Source organism: Eublepharis macularius, chromosome 15 (genome assembly GCF_028583425.1).
Source record: "Eublepharis macularius isolate TG4126 chromosome 15, MPM_Emac_v1.0, whole genome shotgun sequence".
Classification (NCBI taxonomy): domain Eukaryota; kingdom Metazoa; phylum Chordata; class Lepidosauria; order Squamata; family Eublepharidae; genus Eublepharis; species Eublepharis macularius.
Genome location: NC_072804.1, coordinates 51,107,337 through 51,130,052, shown reverse-complemented (window position 1 = coordinate 51,130,052; position 22,716 = coordinate 51,107,337). Strand labels below are relative to the sequence as shown.

At 47.0% G+C, this 22,716-nt stretch overlaps 1 protein-coding gene across 1 annotated transcript in view; it reads left to right on the top strand.

Moving 5' to 3' along the window:
• The first annotated feature begins 8,709 nt into the window (after nucleotides 1–8,709).
• The window catches only part of CADM4 (cell adhesion molecule 4), a 123,199-nt gene continuing 109,192 nt past the window's right edge, over nucleotides 8,710–22,716 (top strand). Inside the window, exon 1 of the mRNA XM_054999410.1 lies at nucleotides 8,710–8,843. Coding sequence (XP_054855385.1) covers nucleotides 8,750–8,843 — 94 coding nt within the window. The 5' untranslated portion in view covers nucleotides 8,710–8,749. The remainder of the gene's footprint in view (nucleotides 8,844–22,716) is intronic.

The following is a 22,716-nucleotide window of genomic DNA, read 5'->3' as shown; positions in this document are numbered from 1 at the left end:
ACTCTCCTGGCTTTTTGCAAACGATGCAAAACCAAATTATTCAGAAAGGCTTTTTACTCAAATGTATTGTAGGGCTGTATTGTAGAGATGGGGTCTCAGATGCATCGCTAATGAGTTAGGGACCATAGACTCCACCGCTATGTTGCCTTATATATTATCTGTTACTTTAAATATGTTTTTCTGTGTACCACTTGTGCTCCATGTTGTCCAATGTCAGGCCTAGAATTGATTATGTTCTGTTTCAGTCTTTTTTCTACTCTGTATTGGATTCTTGCTAATGCTGTTTCTTTTTAAACATGCATCTATTTACCCTATGGCATTGTTTATGGAAATGTCCTTTATACTGTATGGAAATGTACTTGATACTGATTGTAGTAATCTCATACTGTGTAATCCGCCTTGAGTCTCAGTGAGAAAGGTGGACTATAAATAGATAAATAAATAAATAAATAAATGAGGTGGCTAATAGGCCCAAATCTTGATCTTCTACTGCTGTCCAACAGGAGTACCCACCTGAAGATATCATTTTGCAACCTGTATCCTTTCCCAAACAAGCATTTAAAGACCTTGATATAAAAACTAAAGCCAGACAGCTTTCATTAGCGTCGTCACTGGGATTGTGTTTTGGTCCAATTAGCTCTACTGTATTTTATCAGTTAATTAAACATGCCAGAGTACTGGCATCTCAGTACATTTCTAGGAAAAGGCTTTCTGTGGTTTTTCCGCATTCCAATTTTAATTTTTAAGAACAAAATTATTTTGGGAGGGGGGCTTTAGGGCTTTTGGGGGACCCTTAGAAAAATGCTGGTCAGAACTATAATTTCTGTCTGGGGATTAAAAAAAAAATCTCATTAAGCGAAAGCTGGGAATCTGGCATTTCTACTGTTTTGGAACAGACACAGAACCCCAGTTGCGTTAACACACGCTCATTTGATTTCAAAATAGAGGGAGATACATTCATGAAAGCTGCTGGGTGGTTTAATTGCATATCCCATTGATAGCTCATTGTGGCCTGTGTGAGTGTGAGCACTCGAATACTCAAAAGGAAGGGACAGTCTGGTTTTCCCCCTCTTCTTCAAAACCATCCAATTTCAGCTGGAGGTGGGATGAAATTTTTGTCTCTTGGAAGATGTGTGCTTAAAACTATGTTTGAGACAGGGAGGGGTTTGGATGGATCAAGTTCTTGGGCAGAGAGAGACTTCCTCTGTAACGTAGCTTGGCTTGCTTTCTTGAGCCAGAGAGACGTGAAGTTAGGTTTGGCCAGAGATCTCATCACTGAGTCTTTTTGACATTTGCTTATGACTGTAGCCTGACACATTTCCCACACATCTTTCTCTTCCATGGTTCAGTGGGAGGGTATCTGCTTTGCATGCAGAAGACTGTAGGTTCAATCCCTGGAACTGCCAGTTAAAATGACCAGGCAGGAAGGAGATGATAGGAAAGAAATGCTAGAGCGCTGCTGCCAGTCAGAGTAGACTATACTGAGCTTGATAGACTAATGGCCTGTCGCAGTATAAGGCAGTTTGATGCGGTTGCAAAATGCATCGCTGCAGGATTGCACAGTATAAATGCCGCGGGGTAAACAGCAGACCCCTGGCCACCTACTTGAGTGAAAACATTGAGGCACAGTTGTCTCCCATTTTTATTTTTTTCTTTATTTATACCCCACCTTTCCCAACGGGAATCCAAGGTGGCTAACACAATTCTCCTCCCCTCCATTTTATACCCACAACAACCCTGTGAGGTAGGTTAGGCTGGGAGCATGTGATGGTTCAAGGTCACCCAGCAAGCTTCCATGGCAACGCAGATCCAAGCCCGACACTTTAGCTACTACGCTATACTACTTCTCTCCCAGCCTCTTCAGAAAGATAACATGATTGATGATATGAAAAGATGCCATGGGGGAATCCACAGAAGCACACACCTCCTGCCTCTCTCTCTCAGAAAACAGATGCAGGGCAACCCAGTCCATCTCTGTTGTGGACACAGGGCTGAATCCAGACTGAAATGGATCAAGAGCATCTGTCTTCTCCAAGACTGAAGGTTGCATGATCACCACCTGCTCAAGAATCTTGTACGAGAATGGTATGCTGGCCACCAGGTAGTAATTAATTAGGTCAATGAGACTCCGTGGCTCAGGAGCCACATGTTCCCCAATGTGGCACATGCCACGTTTCAGGAAAGTGTGCAAGGACCTTGGCCAGTGGGTCTTGTAGTTAGCATATGGTTGTCTCCTTGACACAGCTAGCACCAGGGTTAGCAGTCAGACCCTCCGCATGCTATAAGGGCAGTTTGTGGATGGAACCTCATCAACACCCCTTCCTTGCGTATCATAAGCCCAAGGCACTACCTGGCCCAAGGCGTATGCCAGCCGGCAGGAGCCTGAAAAATCACCAGAGTGTGAGTCAGAGTGGCTGATTGACTGATGCCCCTCCATGCCCCGGAGAGAGATGCATAATGTAGGACAATGAGGCTCCCAGGAAACTCCTGACTTATCTCGTCACTTCCCCGCACCCACTTACCCAAATCAAGCTATTCAGCAAACCTGGTAGCTTTTCCCATCTGGTGCTTCAAGGGTCATCAAGCACTTTTTCACCTATAGTCCACCCTAGATAGGACCCATCAAACCTCTCCCAACTTATTGTCCATCCTCTGGACAACCCATTAAGTTATTGTTTTGGGGGCGAAGATGTCAGCTTGCCCCAGGGAGCATTTTGTCATATAACTGGACTCCCTAGCCACCAATGTGTGTGTGTGTCTTGGGACCCTTCCATACACCCCCGAATCCATTTGGGCCTCTTCTCTTCCTCGTGAAACTCTGGTCATTTTGCTGCTGCCTTTATGGACCTCTGTCTTCAAGACAGGTAATTATTGCCCTCCCTAAACTGCTTTCTCTCCCTTTCCTCCCTGATTTTCTTAGTCAGCCTTGTACACGTGGTGTGTGTGATTTTTTGTATGTTTGCCCTTTTTATTTCTTCTCCAATAAAAAACCTTTCTGGCTGAACATCTGCCTGACTTATTTGAGAGTTCTTTAAGGGAATAATCCCTGTAAATATAAGTGGAGAATCCCAGTTACCTCCTGTTGCTTGTCTCCTTGAAGCTAATTCCCCCAATTAACTAGGAGACTGCCATTTTGGGTAATACCAGAGGTAAGCAGTAAGCCTCCTTGAAGTGCAGAGCTTATGCCATGGATGGAAGCAAATGTTATTCTTTTGGTTGATAGTAACTGTGAAAGTAGCTCTCCACAAGACATGGAGTTGAATACCACTGAACATCACGATCAGAGAAGATTCTCTGGGGAAGTCAATAATGCTAGGAAAAGTGGAAGACAGTAAGAAAAGAGGAAGACCTAAAACGAGATGGCTGGACTCAAAAAAAGAAGCAACGTCCTCCAGTTTGCAGGATCTGAGCAAGTCTGTTAACGATAGGACATTTTGGAGGTCTCTCCTTCATAGGATCGCCATAGGTTGAAAGCAGCTTGATGGCACACTACACACAGGGCATTCAGTCCAGGGACAACTTATTTGGAGTGGATCTCACGGTCACTTCTTTCAAAGCAGATAGAACTACGCTTTCTTGCAGAGAGGAATTTTTTAGCTCCTGGGTTTAATCAAGCAATCCAACCTGGCTAGGTGCTGTCAACCATGAAGGATAAAGGTCGAGTCTAGATACGGTGGGCTGCCCACTTCTAAGCAGCTTGCCCTCTTCATCAGATCTCACCAGCTGAAAGCCATCCATATAGCTAGGGCTAGACTGTGCTCTGATAGCAGCCTGAGATGGAACTGAGAGAACCGTGGCATCTAAGCTGTGGTGGACAGGAACGAGTTTATGCACAAAATGTATCACAAAAGTGAGAGAGCTGTACGTTTCTTGAGATGTAGACCCCCTCCAAACCTGGAGAAGCTCTGGCATGGGAAATTCCTGAAGATTCTGGGCTGGGTATAATTCCACAGAATCTTCCTCCCAAGTCAGCCATTTTCTCCAGGGGACTGATCTCTGTTGCCTGAAGGTCGGTTGTAACTCTGAGAGATCTCCAGCCACTACTTGGCAGTTGGGAACCCTAGCTCTGGCATAGATGGCATTGCACGGCATTGCAATGAGTTGTGGTGCGGTGAGCTTGTGTCATCTCCACGGAGCAGTCATGATGATACACGCGTCCCCACGTTTGGTCAGGTTTTCTCCCACTTGTGCTTTAACGGTCTGCCCAATCATTTCCCTGCCGCAACATCCTTAGTAAACAAAGGTGCCTCCGGGGCTCTGCCAGAGGGGAGCAGGTGGTCTGGAGCAATTGTGCCCACCTTCTGTGACCTGCACACCATGCAGGTCAACCACTGTGTCTCAGTCTGATCCAAAGGAGCCCTCTTAGCAACATTAATTGACGTGGTTTAAATAAAAAAGATTGACAGCCCACCTTTCCATCAAATTATCTCCGAGACAGTTTACAGGTGATTAAAACAATCTAGGAAACACCGCTCACACGGGAACATGACTCATGATTGGAGTGGTTGTGACAGAGAGAGAGGAAGTGATGTGAGAGTCTGTTTCCAATTCTCTGATTTTTTTTCCTGCCACCATTATTGCTGTCTTATGGGACCCACAACAAGCCCCAGGGGAAGTACCTTCCCCCACACCTAGGAAGCATGTGCTAGTTAACATTGTTTATAACTGTCCTAAAGCTGACCAGCTAGAAATATAACACACATATAAAGAGAAGTTTTGATTAGTTGCCCTACAGATAGGGAGCTCTTTGCCTCTGAAAGTTCACCAAAGTTTGAACTTTTTGATACCATTGTGAGATCTCCTTGCCCGGTCTAGTGTTCGGTGGGTTGAGTTACCCTTTTAAAACATGTTAAGAATTCCCAGGGCTTTTTTTCTGGGAAAAGAGGTGGTGGAACTCAGTGGGTTGCCCTCAGAGAAAATGGTCACATGGCCGGTGGCCCCGCCCCCTGATCTCCAGACAGAGGGGAGTTTAGATTGCCCTCCGCACCACTGGGTGGCGCGGAGGGCAATCTAAACCTCCCCCTGGCTAGAGATCAGGAGGCGGAGCCACCGACCATGTGACCATTTTCAAGAGGTGCCGGAACTCCGTTCCACCGCGTTCCTGCTGAAAAAAAGCCCTGAGTATTCCCCCCCCCCCAGGTCTTTAATTTTTTATTTGGCTGTTTTAAGTAAGGAAGTTGTATTTGTCTTGCACAGATGTGGCTATTTTTATGTGAGCTTAAATAGACACGTTAGTGGCTCAAACTCTGGCAGTAGCCAAGAGGTTTTTTTAAATTTACAATTCTCCCATGGCAGGTGTGACATCCTTGGCTGAAGCCACTGGCAGACCCCCCTATTCTCCGTAACCTGGCCCAAGTTAAGGTGGCCTTGCTTGGACATTGCATCTGAGTTCATAATCACTTCCCGTGCAGCTGTAATAACAGTTTAACAACCAAGAGGAAGAACTTTTACTGCTGGAACATTAAATGTTTTTTGCCTAATGATTGAAAATAGTAAAATCTTAGCCTCTGATGGTTAAGGCTGCATTAAAGCGGCAAGTAATAACAGCTGCCATTTAGACAGGGCCTTGAGTCCCAAGAAGATCACATACCTATTGATAATATTTTTGCACACACAACACCCAGGGCTGGTTGTTCCTATGGCTATATAGGCTGTTTGGGGGAAGTGCCAGGCCGCTAGGGGGAGTCAAGCAGCCACACAGGGAGACGAGCACAACATCATACAATTTTCTTTTTCTTTTTTTTGCTTTTGCTTCATTAATCCCAGATAATGCAACTGCCGCCTCGTATATATTTCCCGTTCCACTCATAAACTTGCACGGAGTGGATTAGCCATTGTATTCTAAGTTTTAAAAAGTGATTAAAAAGTCTGTTATGGATAACTAACCCATACAGGCTGTACTTTAATAGGGGGGGGGGCGAAGAAGAAAGATGGCATGACGGAAGAATGGGAAAAGGCAGGAAAGAAGGGTGCCAACAACCTGGAGAAAAAAAATGTGTTGCTCCTTTTGTAGAAGTTTCATATGTGGAAGCAGGAAAGTGATGCTTTTCCTGGCACGGAGGTAAACCACGCTGCCGCTAAACAACATCCTATTAAGCCTCTATTAAGGGGGTAGTTTTTCTCCAGGTTGTTGGCATGGCGAGGTATTCAGGAAATGGGTTTGGGGGGGATATCATTGAAGGGAAGCAAATAGCTTTTCATATATATGAATATACTTTAACATCTGCAGAGCGCCATTTGGATTTTCCATCCCAGCACCAGGGCTTTTTTTTCTGGGAAAAGAGGTGGTGGAACTCAAGACCGCACAATGACGTCACTTTGGGTCAGCTGGAACAAGGGAGGAGCTTTTTAATGTTGAAATTGCCCTTGGTGAAAATGGTCACATGGCTGGTGGCCCCGCCCCCTGATCTCCAGACAGAGGGGAGTTTAGATTGCCCTCCGCGCCACTCAGTGGCGCGGAGGGCAATCTAAACTCCCTTCTGTCTGGAGATCAGGGGGCGGGGCCACCGGCCATGTGACCATTTTTAAGAGGTGCCGGAACTCCGTTCCACCACGTTCCTGATGAAAAAAAGCCCTGCCCGGCACAATGCTGTTTGTCCAGTGAGGAAATCTCTGGATTTAAAAATTCAGGAAGGACAGAATCTGGCCATTTGTTGCTCTTGCTGTGTGCACAGAGTCGCCTGGCTAACCTGTGTTGGAAACAAGATGCTAGGGTGTGGCAGGGGATGGCAAGGTCTCTTCCTGGAGTCTTATGACAAGCTACACAGTACAGATCCCTTTTGGTTTGCACTGACTATAACCAAAACAGGAGTCGTTTCCGCTTCCTCTGTAAAGAGAATAAAAACATATATAATTTTGCTCAGAGCAAAGTCTGGGAGTTTGATGAGCTAAGGATTGTTAAGAGCCGTGCAGCAAATGTGCCGTGCACGTGATTAATAGACAAAGGAGTCCTATGCATAGAAATGTATACAATACATTTTGAATAGTTAGTATATAGCGGCGACGGAAATGCATGAAAAAGCCATTAGATTCTCTGAAAGAAAAATGAAGTTTTCGAAGGAATTTTTTAAAAGAGACATCTCGTGAAAAATTGCACACCCTATAATAATTAAAAGCTGGCTATGCGAGCCATTTCCTAATCATAATGCACATTTATGACTTTTCCTGTGAATATTTCACAGCGCTTTACAGGAGAAAGGCATGAGGCATATTTCAAGGTGGATGGGTGTTGTATGAATCCTAGGTCTTTTGATTTAGTAATAATGCAATTTCTATTTTATTCTGATATGTATATATAAATATCCCGAAGAATGGGCTAACGAATCCTATGAAAGAAGGTGTGTTTCTGCTGCGGCAAGATGGTTCGGTATGTGCTGCCGAAATGGAGAACGAACCTGGGAGTAGCTCACTGGAAGGGAACAAGTTTCAGGCGGGTACACGTGTCGGTCTGCAGTAGAAGAGCAAGATTCGGGCCCAGTAGGACCTTAGACACCAAAAACATATCCAGGTTATGAGTTTTTGAAAATCCCAGCTCCTTTCTTCAGATACATTTCCATCGCTGACTTAAGAGTAGCAATTCTTAAACAGAAACTTCCAAGGAAAATGACAACGCAAGATTGCTGAAATGGAGTTTATTTGCAAATTTGGAACAATGGCTCCCCCAGGGTTGAATCAAGACATAGGATTTGTCTTGCATCGCAGATGCTAATATTCTGCACTTTGCACCCATGCTCTATCGAGCTAATTACAACATGTATTATATAGCTAGCTTCCTTCGGGTCCAGTAGCACCATAGAGGCCAACTAGATTTCCAGAGCGTGAGCTTTCAAGAGTCAAAGCTGCCTGACACTTTGATTTACAATACCCCTCCCACTCTCTGCTCGGTTTATAAAGACTCCTTCCTTTTTCCACTCTATGAATCTCATGAAGGGAGCTTTGACTCACAAAAAGCTCATACCGTGGAAGCTGGTGTTTAAGGTACTATTGGACTCTGACTGCAGACCACCACAGCTACCCACCTGAAACTAGGTAGAGACTGATACCACTTTTCTTACAAAATGCAAAAGACCTGAGAACTACAACATGTATTACAGCTAGCTCCGTGACACCCTAATTTACAGTACCCCTCCCACCCTCTGCCTGGATTATAAAGGCTCCTTCCTTTCCCCACCCCTCCTATCTGACAAACAGACCTTTGACCTTGGAAAGCCCATACCTTGGAGATCTAGTTGGTCTTTAAGGTGCTACTGGATCCAAATCTTGCATTTGGAAGTGGAAGCAAGCAGGGTTTTGTCCATCCAGAAGATGGGAAGAATATTTAAAGTCAGGGTGGTAGATCAAGACGGTTAGCTGTGTTAGTTGGTCTGTGGAAAAGAGCAAGAGTCCAGTAGCACCTATAAGACTAACACATTTTTTGGTACAGTATGAGCTTTTGTGAGTCACAGCTCACTTCTTCAGATAAAGTCAAAGTATAGAAGCCACTGCTTTTTTGGAGAGATCTGGCTGGGGGGGCTGTCCCAGGGAGAGGCCGCCGTGTGCCTTTAAAACCCCTCCCTTTCTCCCCCTCCCTCTCCCGCATGGGACTTGTAAACAGTTTCCTCCCCCTTCCTCTGGGGCAGGCCCCGCCCCCTGCCGCTGGCCCGGCCCCCTGGCTGGCATCTCATTAGCATAGATTAACGCTGGGGGAGCTGGAGTGCAGGTGCAGAGAGAGAAAGGGAAAGAGAGCGCAGCGAAGCGCCGGAGCTTCACCATGCGTGCGGCGGGCAGCGGCGGGCACCGGCCTGGGGGGGCAGCGGCGCTGGCTGCGGCCGGGATCGTGGCGCTGCTGTGCGTGGCCGGAGGAGGTAAGAGCGGCGGGAGGGGGCCGCCTTCCCGACCCCCCCCCCGTCCCTCCCTAGCGATCGCTGCCTTTGCTTTGGCGTTCCGCGCTTGTCCTCTACGCGTTGCAAGCGCTCCTGCAGAGAGCGAGCGAGCCCGGCTGTGCGCAAAGGAGGGGAGGGGAGGGGAGGGGGGGGTCCTCATGCGATCGATCAGGGGCATCGTTCTCCGTGGGAGCCGCGAGCAGGAGCCCCCTCCTTCCTCTCCCCTCCCTCCGGTCTTTCTCTGCTTGCAGCCTTTGCTCAGGCTGCCCCGCGCGATGACTCTTTCGGGGGGGCGCCGGTGCCCCTCGGCGCCGGGACGCGCGCATCCGAGCATTTTTTAGGGGAGTTGGGGGCGGGGGGAGGCTTCCAGCCGGGGCCTTGGAGAAGGGCAGCCGCTTCACCCTTGGAGGGGGAAGGCAGCCCTACACTCCTTCCTTCCCGCATTGTGTGACCCTAAGATTCGCAGCGGCTGCTGCAGCAAAGGGGTGTGTGTGTGTGTGTGTGTGTGTGTGTGTGGATAGGGGAACAATGGCAAAGCTCCCACCCGCCCCGTTTCTTGTCACTGCAGTGATGGGGCCGGTGTCTGGGCTTTGTTGGTGGGCTTCTCCCCTGGCTTCCACCCCACTTTGTCCTTCGACCTGTAGGTACATCCAGGTGCCACCCCCCACTTTTTATCCGCTGCCACCCGGGGCAGGGAGGTTTGGTTAGGGCTGCCCCCTCCAACTCCCAAATTATGGGCATGTCTGCTTCTGCCCATGCATGTCTTTGGATTGAAGGGGTGCATCGCTATTCCTTTAGCTGCCCCTCCTTTGCGTACCACTTTTGTGGTGCAGCCACAGTGTCAGGAAAGGTTTTGGTTCCTTTTTATTTCTTTTTTTATGTTTAGGGTGGTGGTAAATAGTTTGAGGTTAATCTCTTTATTTTTCCCCCCTATCTGGGGGATCTTAGTTCCAAAAAGCGGTCCAGGGAGCCACATAGTCTCTTTCCCTGCCTCCCTTTCTTCTCTCCTTCACTCTTCTTTCTTTTATCCCAGCCTTTGCTTTGAGTTTGCGGAATAGAACCAGCCTTGCTTCTTTTCCCGCCGACCTCTGAGTCAAACGTGTGAATCCACATTCTGTTGCTTGCCCTCCCCCCCCCACTTGCTTCTGAATCCAAGGAAGAATTATGATTGGCCCTGTTTCGAAACAGAACCCCCCCCTCCCCAATTTGTTTTGATCAATGGGGAAAATTACAGGGACAAGCACACAAGTAAAAATGGCGTTCCCAAATTCTCCCTGTCCGGGGTATCTGTCAATTCCCATCAGATGCAGCCGGCTTTGGGGGGGGGGGAGCAGAAAGAGAACAAAGCATTGGAAAATATGGTTGAGCCTTTGCAAAAATAAAACCGTTCCCATCCGCAACCCAGGTAGCTTGAATTTAAGCAGGCTGGCATCTCCTCGGTTTGGCACCTCACCGGTTCACCTTATCTGGGTTGTGAACCTGGCAGCTTTTTCTTTTTAAAAGCAAGGGATGAGCTTTTAAAGCTCCCTCTCTCCTGCCTTGAAATGGACCGGGATGCCTTCTAAAAAGGGCTAGCCGTCCAAGCCTTTCCTTTCCTTCTGTATGCGGTTCGCCGAAGAAGATTGTTGAACTTTCCCTTTGCAAGCGGCTGGCATCTCAATCAATCAACGCCTCTTTGGAGAGGTCAATCTTTTGCTCAGGCAAAAGTTCCAGTCTGGCTGAGAGCCTTCAGGCCTGTCAGGTGTGTGCCTCCCTAGCGGTTTGTGCAAGCCTTCCTTCCAAGCTGTCCACCTCTCCGTCCTTCACTGCTCAAGGATACAGTTGTAAGGCAGGCAAGCAAAGGTTTGAGACGGAGAGCTAAAGGATGGCGTAGTGCAGATGGGGCTTTGTGTGTGTGCGTGTGAGACCTTCCCCATGCCTTTCTTCCTAACCGCTGCAAGCTTGTTCACTTGCTTTTTGAGGAGGGAAGTACCTTTTCCCAACAGTTTCAAACCAAATACTTTATTTCACTGCCGTGTTGAAAAACAAGCAAGGCGGGCGGTGGTCCAGATGAGCCGAGGTGGTGGCTTCGGTCAAATGGCCACTCGTGTCCTCAAATAACTTTTTTCTTCCACTGACGGTAGTTCCTGTGCTGGTCCTAAAGAACCCAGAGAGGAAAAAAATGAACCCAGCTTATTGGCTCAAGCTTTAGGATTTCATAGAACTCTTCATTGCACAGGTCTTTCTAGAAGGTACTAAATATTAAACATTTTTATGTGGGAATAAAATCCATAGGAATCAAGAAGAATTTTCTTACCCTCGAGGATATAGTATCTAGGATTTGCGTGGCAATCTCAGGAAATTAATTCAGTACATCTAAGTAGGCCTATTGAAGCCAATGGAGACTGCCCTTGAGTAAGGAGAAGATGTGAGCTGCCTGAAATAAATCCATCTTCTAAAAACCCAGAGTTCGGATTTGACTTCAAAGACCTCCTTTTCCAAAGACAACTGCAGCTCTGTTCCCTCCCCGCCCCCCAACTAGTAGCATTGGGGATTTCCATTCAGTGCCAGGTTGGTTTTCACTTTTGCTTTTGCTGCAGTTGCTTATTTTCGAGTGGAGCCTGGGAGCGTGTCCCATTGCTGCTCTTAAGAGCTCGCTGCTTTTTTGTTTGTTTTTATCTTGGTGTGAAAAGGAGAAGCGAAATTGGGCACTTTCTCCTGTGATCTCTCCAGCCAGATCCAAAAAGGGTGTTTAGGACGAGGATGGAGGGGTTGCATGGGAACTATTCTAGCAACAGGAGAAGGAAAACAACTTTTGAGGGGTAGAAGGACGTTTGAAAGGCAGAAGCTCTGGCTGCTAAATGAAAGGCTTTGCTCGGCTGAGATGCGAGATGTGTTTGGAGTTGGAAGGGAAGGCTTGCACGGGGCGGGGGATTAATGTTCAGCCAGCAGGGGAAGGAATCGAAGAAATGGATAGCTTGGCAGTTGACAGCTGGGAGGGGGGGTTGGAGTCTAGCTGCAAAAAAAAAAAAGTTGGAAAAGAGGCGGGAGCCTGCCTCAACTTTAATTTTGGTGACTTTGCAGTGAACTCTTTTCCTTTCCTTATCGGCGACAGCAGGTCCATGCACTGGATAATTGCATTGCATTTAATCAATAGCCAGAGTAAATCTACTTTCTAGGTCAGCAAGGGGTGTGTGTGTGTATTTCTCATCTCTCTTAATGCCCCCCCCATTCATTTCCCTATGCCTCATCATGCAGCTGGCTGTATTGGCGTACAGGATAATGTGCATGTGGAATACACAGGTTGCCAGAAGTCTCCGTGGAGTCTATTGATCAGCCGTAGCTACAATAGAGTGTATACAGACATAGGTTTTATAACATGGGCCTAGTACAGAGCTCTGTTTCTATTTAAGAAAAAAAAAATAGTGTGTGCTGGGATGTAAGACCCTGAAAGCATGTGCTTGTATGGATTCTGCACACATGCTCAGAGGTACTCTTTGCTTCACTGGAGATTCATATACGCTGGGGCTTGGGCTATATCCTGGACATTCACCTTATTTTACAAAGCTGAGATTTTTGGGGGGATCAAGGGGACAGTCACTTAAAATAAAAGCACTCCAACCGCCAGGCTTGTCAGACGAAGACTTTCAAAATAAAAAGCCACTGTGGAATGGTGGAGTTTTGGAATCAAAGGCGGCTGTTATTTTCTATGTAGCTTTGATCTTGGGGTGATGGTGGGGGGGATGAAACAAAATTGCGTGAGTTGCACAGGCTTATGTGGTTTTGAAGGCAGGGGCAGTGATTTTAAAAATAAAGGATGTCTGGTAACGAAGGCTGCCAGTTCGAAATAAGAAATGCTTCAGAGTTAGTGGTTGCTTTTGAGTCCAAAGAATCTGTTTGGTTCTGTGGAGTTTTGAGGCTCTGAGATGGGAGCCACCATTATGTTCTACAGGGCCCTGAACTGGAATAAGGAATATCTCCAAACCAGGAGGACATCTGTATTGTTATTGCAGAGAAGACAGCTTCTTCCTTCCCTTTCCCCACAATAATTGTTCATTAGCATGCACACTAAAGCCCCTGTTCAGTTTCTGAGACCCCCCACCATGAGACCACGCTCCCGAACCTGCATCCGAAGGGAACAGTATGTTGTGTGTATTGTGTGGGGAACTGTGCCCTTTTATGCAAATGTGCTTACAAAACACTTTCTCTGTTTGATGCCAGAATTAATTGTCGGGAGGGTTTTAAAAAGCATGCATAAAATAACTGCTGTGATGGGACCAGGACGCTGGATAGCTTTTTGTTTTCCCTGGAGCACTCTTTTTTTATATATAGCTTTCTAGATCTGTCTCCTTTTTGCTCTCTGTTGCCTCCCCCCACCCTGCGAGGAAGAGACAATTTATGGGACGCAAATGGGTCTACATTCATTTCAGCATCCATCAGCCCCCAACCTGGAACTAGTTTTCGGTTGCTGGGTTTGCTTTTGGATCATATAAAATAAAGAAGAATGCCTCTGAGCATGTACAGGTTGTATTTCCCTCTCCTTGTGTTCGCTTTTATTAGAGGCAAAAAGCGATGTACTACCTTTGTCCTGCAAAGAGGCCACTGTCTAAACAGCTAAAGGTCAGCGAGCGAGACAAAGCCTTGGCTTAGGTTTGGTGTTACATAAAGCAGCCTGGAAGATGCTTCAGAATTTATTGTTTCCTGCTCATTTCTCCCCTCAATAGGGGAGTGTGGTAAGCAGTGACTTGCTGTTAATAACTGAACCAGCAAACTATGTTTGGTACTTATGCTGCAAACCAGGCACCGTAGCTTTTTTGGTTCATGGTTTGCCATGAAAACAGAAGTAGCTAATTAGCTCGCCATGCTGGAGGGGAAGTGGTAAGGCATCATGAATACAGTTCACACAAGTGAATCTGAAGCTCCTCCAAGTCTTGCTTGAGGTCTGGCATTCTGAATCAAGTCAGGTGACTGTTGTCACCTTAGACACCTCAGGTAAGGGAACCTCATCTATGGTTGTCGACCTCCAGGTGAGGTCTGCAGGTCTCCTAGAATTATAATCTCCAGATGACATAGATCAGCTCCCCTGAAGGAAGTAGCAGTGTTGGAAGGTCTACCCTATGGCATTACATCCCACTTAGGTTCCTCTCCAAACTCCACCCCCAGATCTCCAGGAATTCTGCAACCTGGAATTGGCAACCGTAACCCCAGTCTCTTAAAAGACAGGCATGTGAATGGGACTGAAGACCCAATTAAACAAAATGTAGATGGCTGCTAACTGCCAAAGGATTCATGGCCTTGGTCCAGCATACCTACTGGAGCGCCTCTCTCCCTGTGTCCCTCCACGGTAGCTTCACTCATCTGAACAGGGTCTCTTGCAGGTGCCAGTCTGTACATGGACGAAATCAACCGCAGCCCACTCACGGACTTTCTCTGTGGTGGCCCCTACACTATGGAACGGCCTGCCTAAGGAGGTCAGGAGAGCTCCCACCCTCCTGGCTTTCCGCAAACAATGCAAAACTGAATTATTCAAAAAGGCCTTTTTTCTCAGCTAAGAGGGTGGTATTGTAGGAAAGGGATCTTGGCTGTTTCGCTAATGAGTTAGAAACCATAGATTTCACCATTATGTTGCCTTACATATTATCTGTTGCTTTAAATATGTACTCCTATATCCTACCCGTGCTTTATGTTGTTCAGTGTAAGTTCTAGAATTGATTATGTTCTGTTTCAGTAATTCCTCAACCCCATACTGGATCTTTGCTAATACTATATCTTTGTAAACTTATATTCTTTTACCCCATGACATTGTTTATGGAAATGTTCTTGACACTGTATAGAAATGCCTGCCCTTGTCCTTGCCACTAATTGTACTAATCTCACACTATGTAGTCTGCCTTGAGTCTCAGTGAGAAAGGAGGAATATAAATAACATAAATTAAATAAATAAATATTGACTAGGGTTGTTCATACATGTGCCCAAAATTCTAATTTCTTTGCCAGAGAAGGTCCGCTAGAGCATGCAGGCCTGTGGGCAAATGTGTTGATTGAATTGTAGCTTTGGTCCCCTAGCATCGGCCGTCCTTGTGGCCAAAATAGGGGGCACACCTCATCTGTCATTTGCTTTCAGACTGTTTCTGGAGTGAGTCAAAAAGAAGTTTGCTGCAACTCCCGAGACTGGGGGGCCTGTCTGTCTCTTTACAAGTTGTGAGTGTAGACAAACAGTCATCCTGGAGGTGTCCTCAGATCATCTGGGGATGGACTCTTAAGGGTGACCGCAGAACTTCTGAGATGCCCGCAATTCGAACCAGGAGCTTCATTGAGGCTCAACTGCCGCCGCCGCTCTTCTGCCCGCTCCCCCGTTCCTTTTTTGCAGATCTTGGCTCAGCAGGGAAAAGTCATGATAGCCTAAGCCTGAGAAATCATAGCCTTGGGTTATTTTGATGCTCCTGGGAGCAGCAAAGGTATCTTTATGCTACAGTGTGAAATTTACAAAAAGACGTATGTTTCTGCAAAGTTGCATCTTCTGATGCACATTTCCCCCCCTTCCATTTCTCAAAGATATGGGGGCTAACTGTGGTAAGGAGGACAGGATAAATAACAGTGACGAATAAGGGGAGGGATGCATTGTGCACACAATTGGTGGTGGTTCCATAGTCATGGGGGAAAGGACATGAGTGCCTGTTTGCAAGTCAAAAATTATCAAGGCACGGATCTTAAAATGGCAGCTTCTTTATGGAAGTGACCTCATTTCCTTGATTTGTCTCATGCCTGCGTTTAGCTCGCACCGTGCTGGATTACTGGTGCAAAGTAGTTCTGCAGCCTGCAAATTGTGAGAAAAGATAGCGCTTTGTTTTGTTCTGGGGCTGCTAATTCCGTGCTTCAGTCTTACCTTAAATTAAGGGTAGCTAGCTAGCCAAGTATAGCTCTCCAAGGTTTCCAAGCTGGTCCTTCAACAAAGCCCCTGATTCCCCCTCGCCCCCACACTCAAATGAGGCCCAAATAGTTTGTATGTATAAAACATACCCTGTGCTCTTCACCAAAATTCGGTCTCTGAAGCAACCAAAACAGCTTGGGGCTGGAAGTTTCTGGTAGAGAAAAGGCACAAGGGGAAGGAGTTAAAAAGCCCTTATCCCCCCCTTTTTTGAAATTGTAGCTCCCATGACTGCAACCTGTGTTAAAAAAAGGGAAAAAACCCAGAAAAAGTACCATGAGTTTAAATTTTTTGTACAGATCTGTTAGAGGTCAATGGGTGAAACTAGTCAAATTACTGGATGTTGGCCAATTAAATTTCAGTTGCCGACCAGGGCCTTAAAGAATAAGTGACTTGTCAAGATTTTGGAGAATTTTTGCCAAAAAGGGCTAGATGCCGAGTAGGGTTGCCAACCTCAAAGTTGGCGCCTGTAGTTCTCCTGGAATTACAACTGATGTCCAGACTACATAGACCAGCCACTCCTGGATGAAATGGAAACTTCAGAGGGCAAAATCTATGGTTAACCATAGATTCTGGATGAATCTCTCTCCTTCCACAGGCACTGTCCCCAAATCGCCAAGAATTTCCTGGGCTGGAGTTTGGAACCCTCGTGCTGTGTGATGGAGAAATTTGGAGTCCATTTTCTCAGATTGCACAGTAGCATAGCAAGCCTGCCCTCCGATAGGCACTGAGACGTGTTCTTTTATTGTTTGTATTGTCCAAACTACTTGGGAAGTGACAGAGCTGTTGGTTATAGCTGGATTCTGTACAAACTCACCCAATGCCTTTGAAACCTGTTAGAAGAGTCTAGGAAAATGTTTTTCTTTCCCCCTAAATCCTTTGTTATGCTTGACACCTTCAGCCTGCTTTGTTCTGAATTGTCCGCACCACGTCTCTGTGACGTAGCCCCATTTTATAAGGTGGGAAGCCTGAGGCAGAGAACGGCATGTACAAGGCCTCTCGTTGAGCAGTCTCTTGGGAACCCAACAACGTTGCTGTAAATGGTGTTGAAGGTCTGGTTGCCAGGTCCAGGTTGGGAAATTCTTGGAGATTTGGGGGTGGAGCCTGGAGAAGGCAGGGTCTGGAAAGGGGAGGGGGCTCAGAATGGTATAACGCCATACAGTCCACCCTCAAAAGCAGCTGTTTTCTCCAGGGGAACTGATCTCTGTCACCTGGAGATCAGCTGTAATTCCGGGAGATCTCCAGTCACCACCTGGAGGCTGGCAACCCTAGTTGAAGGGCATGATCCACATGTGGCAAGCATGCAGCAATCCATATAAACCCATTCTGAGTGTTAAGAGAGAAGGAAGGACGAGGATGCAGGTAGAATGAATGAATATGTGATTTTTAGGGCTGAGCTGGGGTATGAACCAGAGTTTTCCAGATCTGTGGTGCTGCACTGCCCACTAGACTCCACCACCCTTTCTTGCTTCAGCTGGTGCTTCGAACAGGCCCTAGAGGTGGGCCTCAGATTAAATGAAGCTCTGCCTCTCTGTTGTGCACCCCCCCCTACCCCATCTCGTCTCTGCATTCCATTCGCCTCTCGCTGTCCCCTGCCCCGTGCCAGGAAGTGCTGGCATCTGCTCTTCAGTAAATCCTGGTGGCCCTCGGCTGCCACTCATCCCTGTCTTGCAGTCCCTTCGGCAATTAGGGAAGGCTGGGCAGCAGGACCCAGTGGAAGCGGCGGTTGGTGGCGCTGCCAGAACTCTTTAAACATGCAGCTCACTCCTCGCCTCTCGCCTTCCATTCAGAAAATAATACCCCCCTCCCTGGAACGGATTGGAACCACGCGGGGCGGGAACGGGGCTCTGTGCTCAGATCACTTGCTGGGGGAAGGATTTGTGGGACTGTCTGTTTAGAGCTGCCACTTGGGTGGGTTTTAAAGCAGGCGAGCAATCAACACCACACTGCCAAAGGCTCGCTCATGGAAAAGTTTGGGTTAGCTGCCTTGCCTCCTTCATTCTGGATCTGCCCCCGTTTTTTCTCCCACCCCATTTAAGTCTGAGTTTCTTTCCCAGCCAGAATTAATTATGCAAGTTAATTAAGCTTGTGCACATGTAGTTAATTTTTTGCATAAGTGTTCCTTCTTCCGACATTCTGTTTTATCAAAAGCATCTCTTTTGGCAAGGAACAGAGTAATGGAGAAGAGGGGGGAACGCACAGTGGGGTTAGCTGGTCAGCAGGAGGGACTGGCAGTTTGGGGCCAGGGACAGAACCAGTGTTTGAAGCTAATAGTGATGCCTCAGCCAGCTAGAAGCTTTCCCTGAGCTCTCCCCTTCATTAGGTTCCATTGACATGCTACTTTATAATCATGAGGACTATAAACTTGCTCAACGGTCAGCGTTGCTCACTGGCTAGCTGCTACCTCAGCTTTCCAAATTCGGCCTGAGATACCTGTTGTTTGACATTAACTTATGGACATAAATGATGCAAAATAGTAGAGTCCAGTAGCACCTTTAAGACTAACCAACTTTATTGTAGCATAAGCTTTTGAGAGCCACAGCTCTCTTCATCAGATGCATAAATGATGCAAACACTCCTAGAGATAGACATCCCAGTCCCTCTATTTCCATATTGCTTTTCCTTATCCAAAATGCTTTAGAGCGCTGGACTCAGCAAAAAAGTAGGGTTGCCAGGTCCAGATTGGGAAATCCCTGGAGATTTGGGGGGTAGAGCCTAGAGAGGTGGGGTTTGGGTAGGGGAGTGGCCTCATTGGGGTATAATGCCATGGAGTCCACCCTCCAAAGCAGCCAATTTCTCCAGGGGAACTGATCTCTGTCACCTGGAGATCAGTTGTAATTCTGGGAGATCTCCAGCCACCACCTGGAGGCTGGCAACCTTGATCATTGCTGCATTGCTTCTTTCATTCTGGATCCCCCCCACCCCCATGGTGTAGTGGCTAGAGTGTTGGACTCGAATTTAGAAGACCTCCATTCATATCCCAACTCTGTCATGGAAGCTTGTTGGGTGAGCTTGGGCCACTTACAGACTGTTAGCCTAACCTTCCTAAGTGGGTTGATGTGATGATTAGAGGAAGGGGAACTATGTAAGCCGCTTTGGGTCCACAGGGGGGAGAAAGGCGGGTTATAAATGAAGTAAAATAAAATTTTAAAAATAAATATAAATACAAGCCTCTCTTGGGCTTGAACAATTTTCCCGGCCTGCCCTGAGGGTCAGTGATTATACGATCAAAGGGAAAGCTCATTAGAATGGACTATGCCAGGCGTATGGTTGAAGCTAGGCTTGGCTTTCACCGGCCATGCGGTGGGGGCGGGGGAGTCGATGAATCAATGCTTGAACTGCACCCCCTAGATGTTTTTACCACCATTCCGTTTTAGAATTTTTTTTTAATTGAATGAAGATAAGTTATACTGTGGTTGCCGTCCTCTTGATATCTTTTAAAAATTATTTATATGTGAACTGTAATTTTAATATCCCTTTACAAATTTGTGAATTTTTGTAATATTGCTGATTATGTGTTTTATCTGATGTAATCTGCCCTGAGCCCATTTTGCGGGGAGGGCAGAATAGAAATTTCATGAAATAAGTAAATCAATTGTCCAGATCTGAAGAAGTGAGCTGTGACTCAAGAAAGCTCGTACCCTACCACAAATTTTGTTAGTCTTATAGGTGCTACGGGACTCTTGTTCTTTTCTACTGCTACTAACACGGCGGCTACCCATCTTGATCTATTGTCCAAATTGGGTTTGTTTTTAGCATTAGTTCTCCCCGCATCTATGAGCCTACATTCCCATTTCTCTGCACCACCCCAGTCTCCATAGCAATTTCATGGGTGCTTACCCGTGACCATAGACTATGTGGCTTCTTTTTCTTAAACACACACATACCTTTGCAGTGTCAGTTTCCTTTTAGGATCCTTGGCGGCTTTACTGCAAGTATTTTAAAACGCTATGCACAATTAGTCAGCCGACTGCTTTGACATCACTCTAAAGTGTTACTTACCCCAAGCCCTCAGCATAGAGCAGGCTAAACATCTGTCTGAATAAAGCTCTTCTCCCCCCATGGGTCAGTAATGACTTGGTGCTTGCACAGGGGACTATCTAGTCTCCGATCTAGAATCCCAGACTGGAAGCTGGTTGTTGTACTGTCCAGGGATCATTTTGTAGAAAAAGAGCTGGAGGAACTCATTAGCATAACTCATTAGCATATGCCACACCCCCTGACATCACCTATCCTGGCTGTTTTGGACCCAATCCTGGCCATTCAGGGCCAAAATCGGGCCCAAAATGGCAAAACAGGAGCTGAAAATGCCCGAAAAGGGGCCCAAAATGGTCAGGATTGGGCTGCTGCTGAGCAGGAGAGCAATCCACCACCCATCAGAGGCCCAATCCGGGCCATTTCGGCCCCAATCCAGGCCAAAACGGGCCCAAAATGGCCGAGAGTCAGGTGGGTGGGGCCACCTGTCATGTGACCTCTTTGGGGAACTGCTGGAACTGCGTTCCTGTGCGTTCCCCCTCGAAATGAGCCCTGGTACTGTCTGATGAATAAGGTGGGAATCGGTGGGAATGGATCCTCCCTCAAGCTGTGCTCACACTTCATCCTGAATTGTGGCTCTGCCACCCAGCCGTTTGCTGAAGTGTGAGCATATTGCAAGACTTGGCAGATGTAAGGGGACCAGAATAGCATAACTTCTGCTGTTGCTCCTTGGCACTGGTGGCCTGACCTGCACCCCACAGCCTCGTTCGGGGAGGCGTTGATTTGAGGCCCTGCGATGGAGGGAAGTCTTTTAGTGTTTTTGAAAACTCCTTCTTTGAGAACTGTTTTTTATGTTGATTTAGGAGCCGAGAAGTTCCTGTGTGTTGCACAGGATTGTGGAGGAGCCCTCTCTGTAGCGGTTAAAAGTGGTGAGACTAATCTGAAGATCTGGGTTCGATTCCCCACTCCTCCGCTTGAAGCCAGCTGGGTGACCTTGGGTCAGTCACGGCTCTCTCAGAGCCCTCTCAGCCCCACCCACCTTACAGGGTTACTGTTGTGAGGATAATGATAACATCCTTTGTAAACCACTCTGAGTGAATGTTAAGTTGTCCTGAAGGGCAGCATATAAATTGAATGTAGTTGCTGCTATTATTATTGTTATTGTTGTTATTTTTGGGTCACAAGGGGACATCAGACAACCTATTTCGCTTGTGTCCCTATGTTTAATGAAGGTATGCCGTACACTGCCAATTGCACGTGGCAGGGGATGGCCCCTCCTGGTAGTCAAGCTGTCCTTCCAGGAAGCTGCAACTTTACTTTTCTGCCCAAAGCAGCTTACAGCATTGCTGAGCCATTTTATTTATTTATACCCCACATTCCTCCTCAGTGGGGGCCCTGAGCCACTCATATTGCCTTATCCTCTCAAAACATTGTGAGGTAAGTTATGCCGGGAGACAGTAATTGGCCCAAGGTTACCCATTAAATGTCTGTGGTGGAGTGGGGATTCGAACCTGGGTGTCTCAAGTTCTCGACTTTTGTTTATTTGTGTACTTTATTTATACCTGGCCTTTTCTCCCCATTCTGTCATCCTCCTCTCCTTCATTTTATCCTCACAACAACCCTGTGAGGTAGGTTAGGTTGAGAGAGTGTGACTGGCCAAAGTTCGCCCAGTGAACCTCCATGGCATAGCAAGGATTTGAACCTGAGTGTCCCAGATCCTAAATTGACACTCTAACCACTACACCACACTGGCTGTGACCTTATACCATGCTGGGTCTGAAGATGGTCTCTTCCCCCCTCTCTCAACTGGGATTCCGCATTTCCCTAGTTTCCAACCCTTCTCTGCCATTTTATCACTTTCCCCCAGTAGGACTTGACTGTGTCCCATCCATCAGTCCATCCATCCAAAGTTGCGTGATCCAGCCACAGTCAATATCTCATAACACAGCTCAGCTGTCTGCTAAATGCTCTTTTTGTAGCCTTAAAAAAAGCGTTTTTCTACCTCGTGTGCTCCCACCGCTTTGAAGATGCAGGGGTGGGACCTACAAAAAGTGATTGCAGGTCTGGGCCAGAAAGCATGCCTTTATTCTCTTTGTGATTACTCCTGACGTATGTGGGTGTGATCTTGAGGGTGGACCAGAAAAGAAGATTGCTTGAGGCACGAGGTGGAGGTTGGCAGATGGCTGGCTGGTCATCCTCGAGGCAGTTGGGGAGGGCAGCGGAGGAAGGAGCAGGCGTGTGGGATGGGAGATTTCCTTCCATGACACACACACGTCGAAGGCTGCCCGAGTTCATCCCACGCCAGCCCTGTTGGATCTGCCAGTCCATCATCATCCACATATTAAAGGACAGCATTAATGAAGAGACAAGAGCCAAAGAGGCCATCGGGCTTCTGGGACAGCCAACAATGCCCGTGATAGAACTCTGCTCTGGGCACCGTGCCGCAATTCTGTCTTGGAACTACAAGGCAAACCGAGAAGTTCTGACCTCCAGTCCTCTACTGTGCTTTCAGGGCCAAAACAGACTGTGCATAGATCTCCCAGGGTTTTTTAAAAAATGTCAATTGCCGTAGCAATGTTGGGTAGAGGGATAAGGAGGGGGGGTTTGACCTGGATTTGGGGCAACAGGGAAATATTAGGGAGGCTAGCCTTTTTCCTTTGCGCCGTTCTCTTGGTGCAAATGGCTGCCCTTTCCTGTTGCTACGCCTGGTACAGATACTGTCCCTGGGAATAGGAAAGCAATTTGTACAAGCGGTAGATGCTGTCATCACTTTAGAGTACATTGGCAGAAAAGGCCTAAATGTAGTCAATAGATGTGTGCTGCAAATAAAAATATATATAAGCTGCAAATGTATCTCTCTTTCATAGCAAGTTTAGTCCTTGTAGCTTTCCCCAAAGAATCTTGGAATTTGTGTTTAGAAATGATGCTGAGAAGTCTGCTAGAGATTCCAATCTCCTCTCTTACAGGGATCCA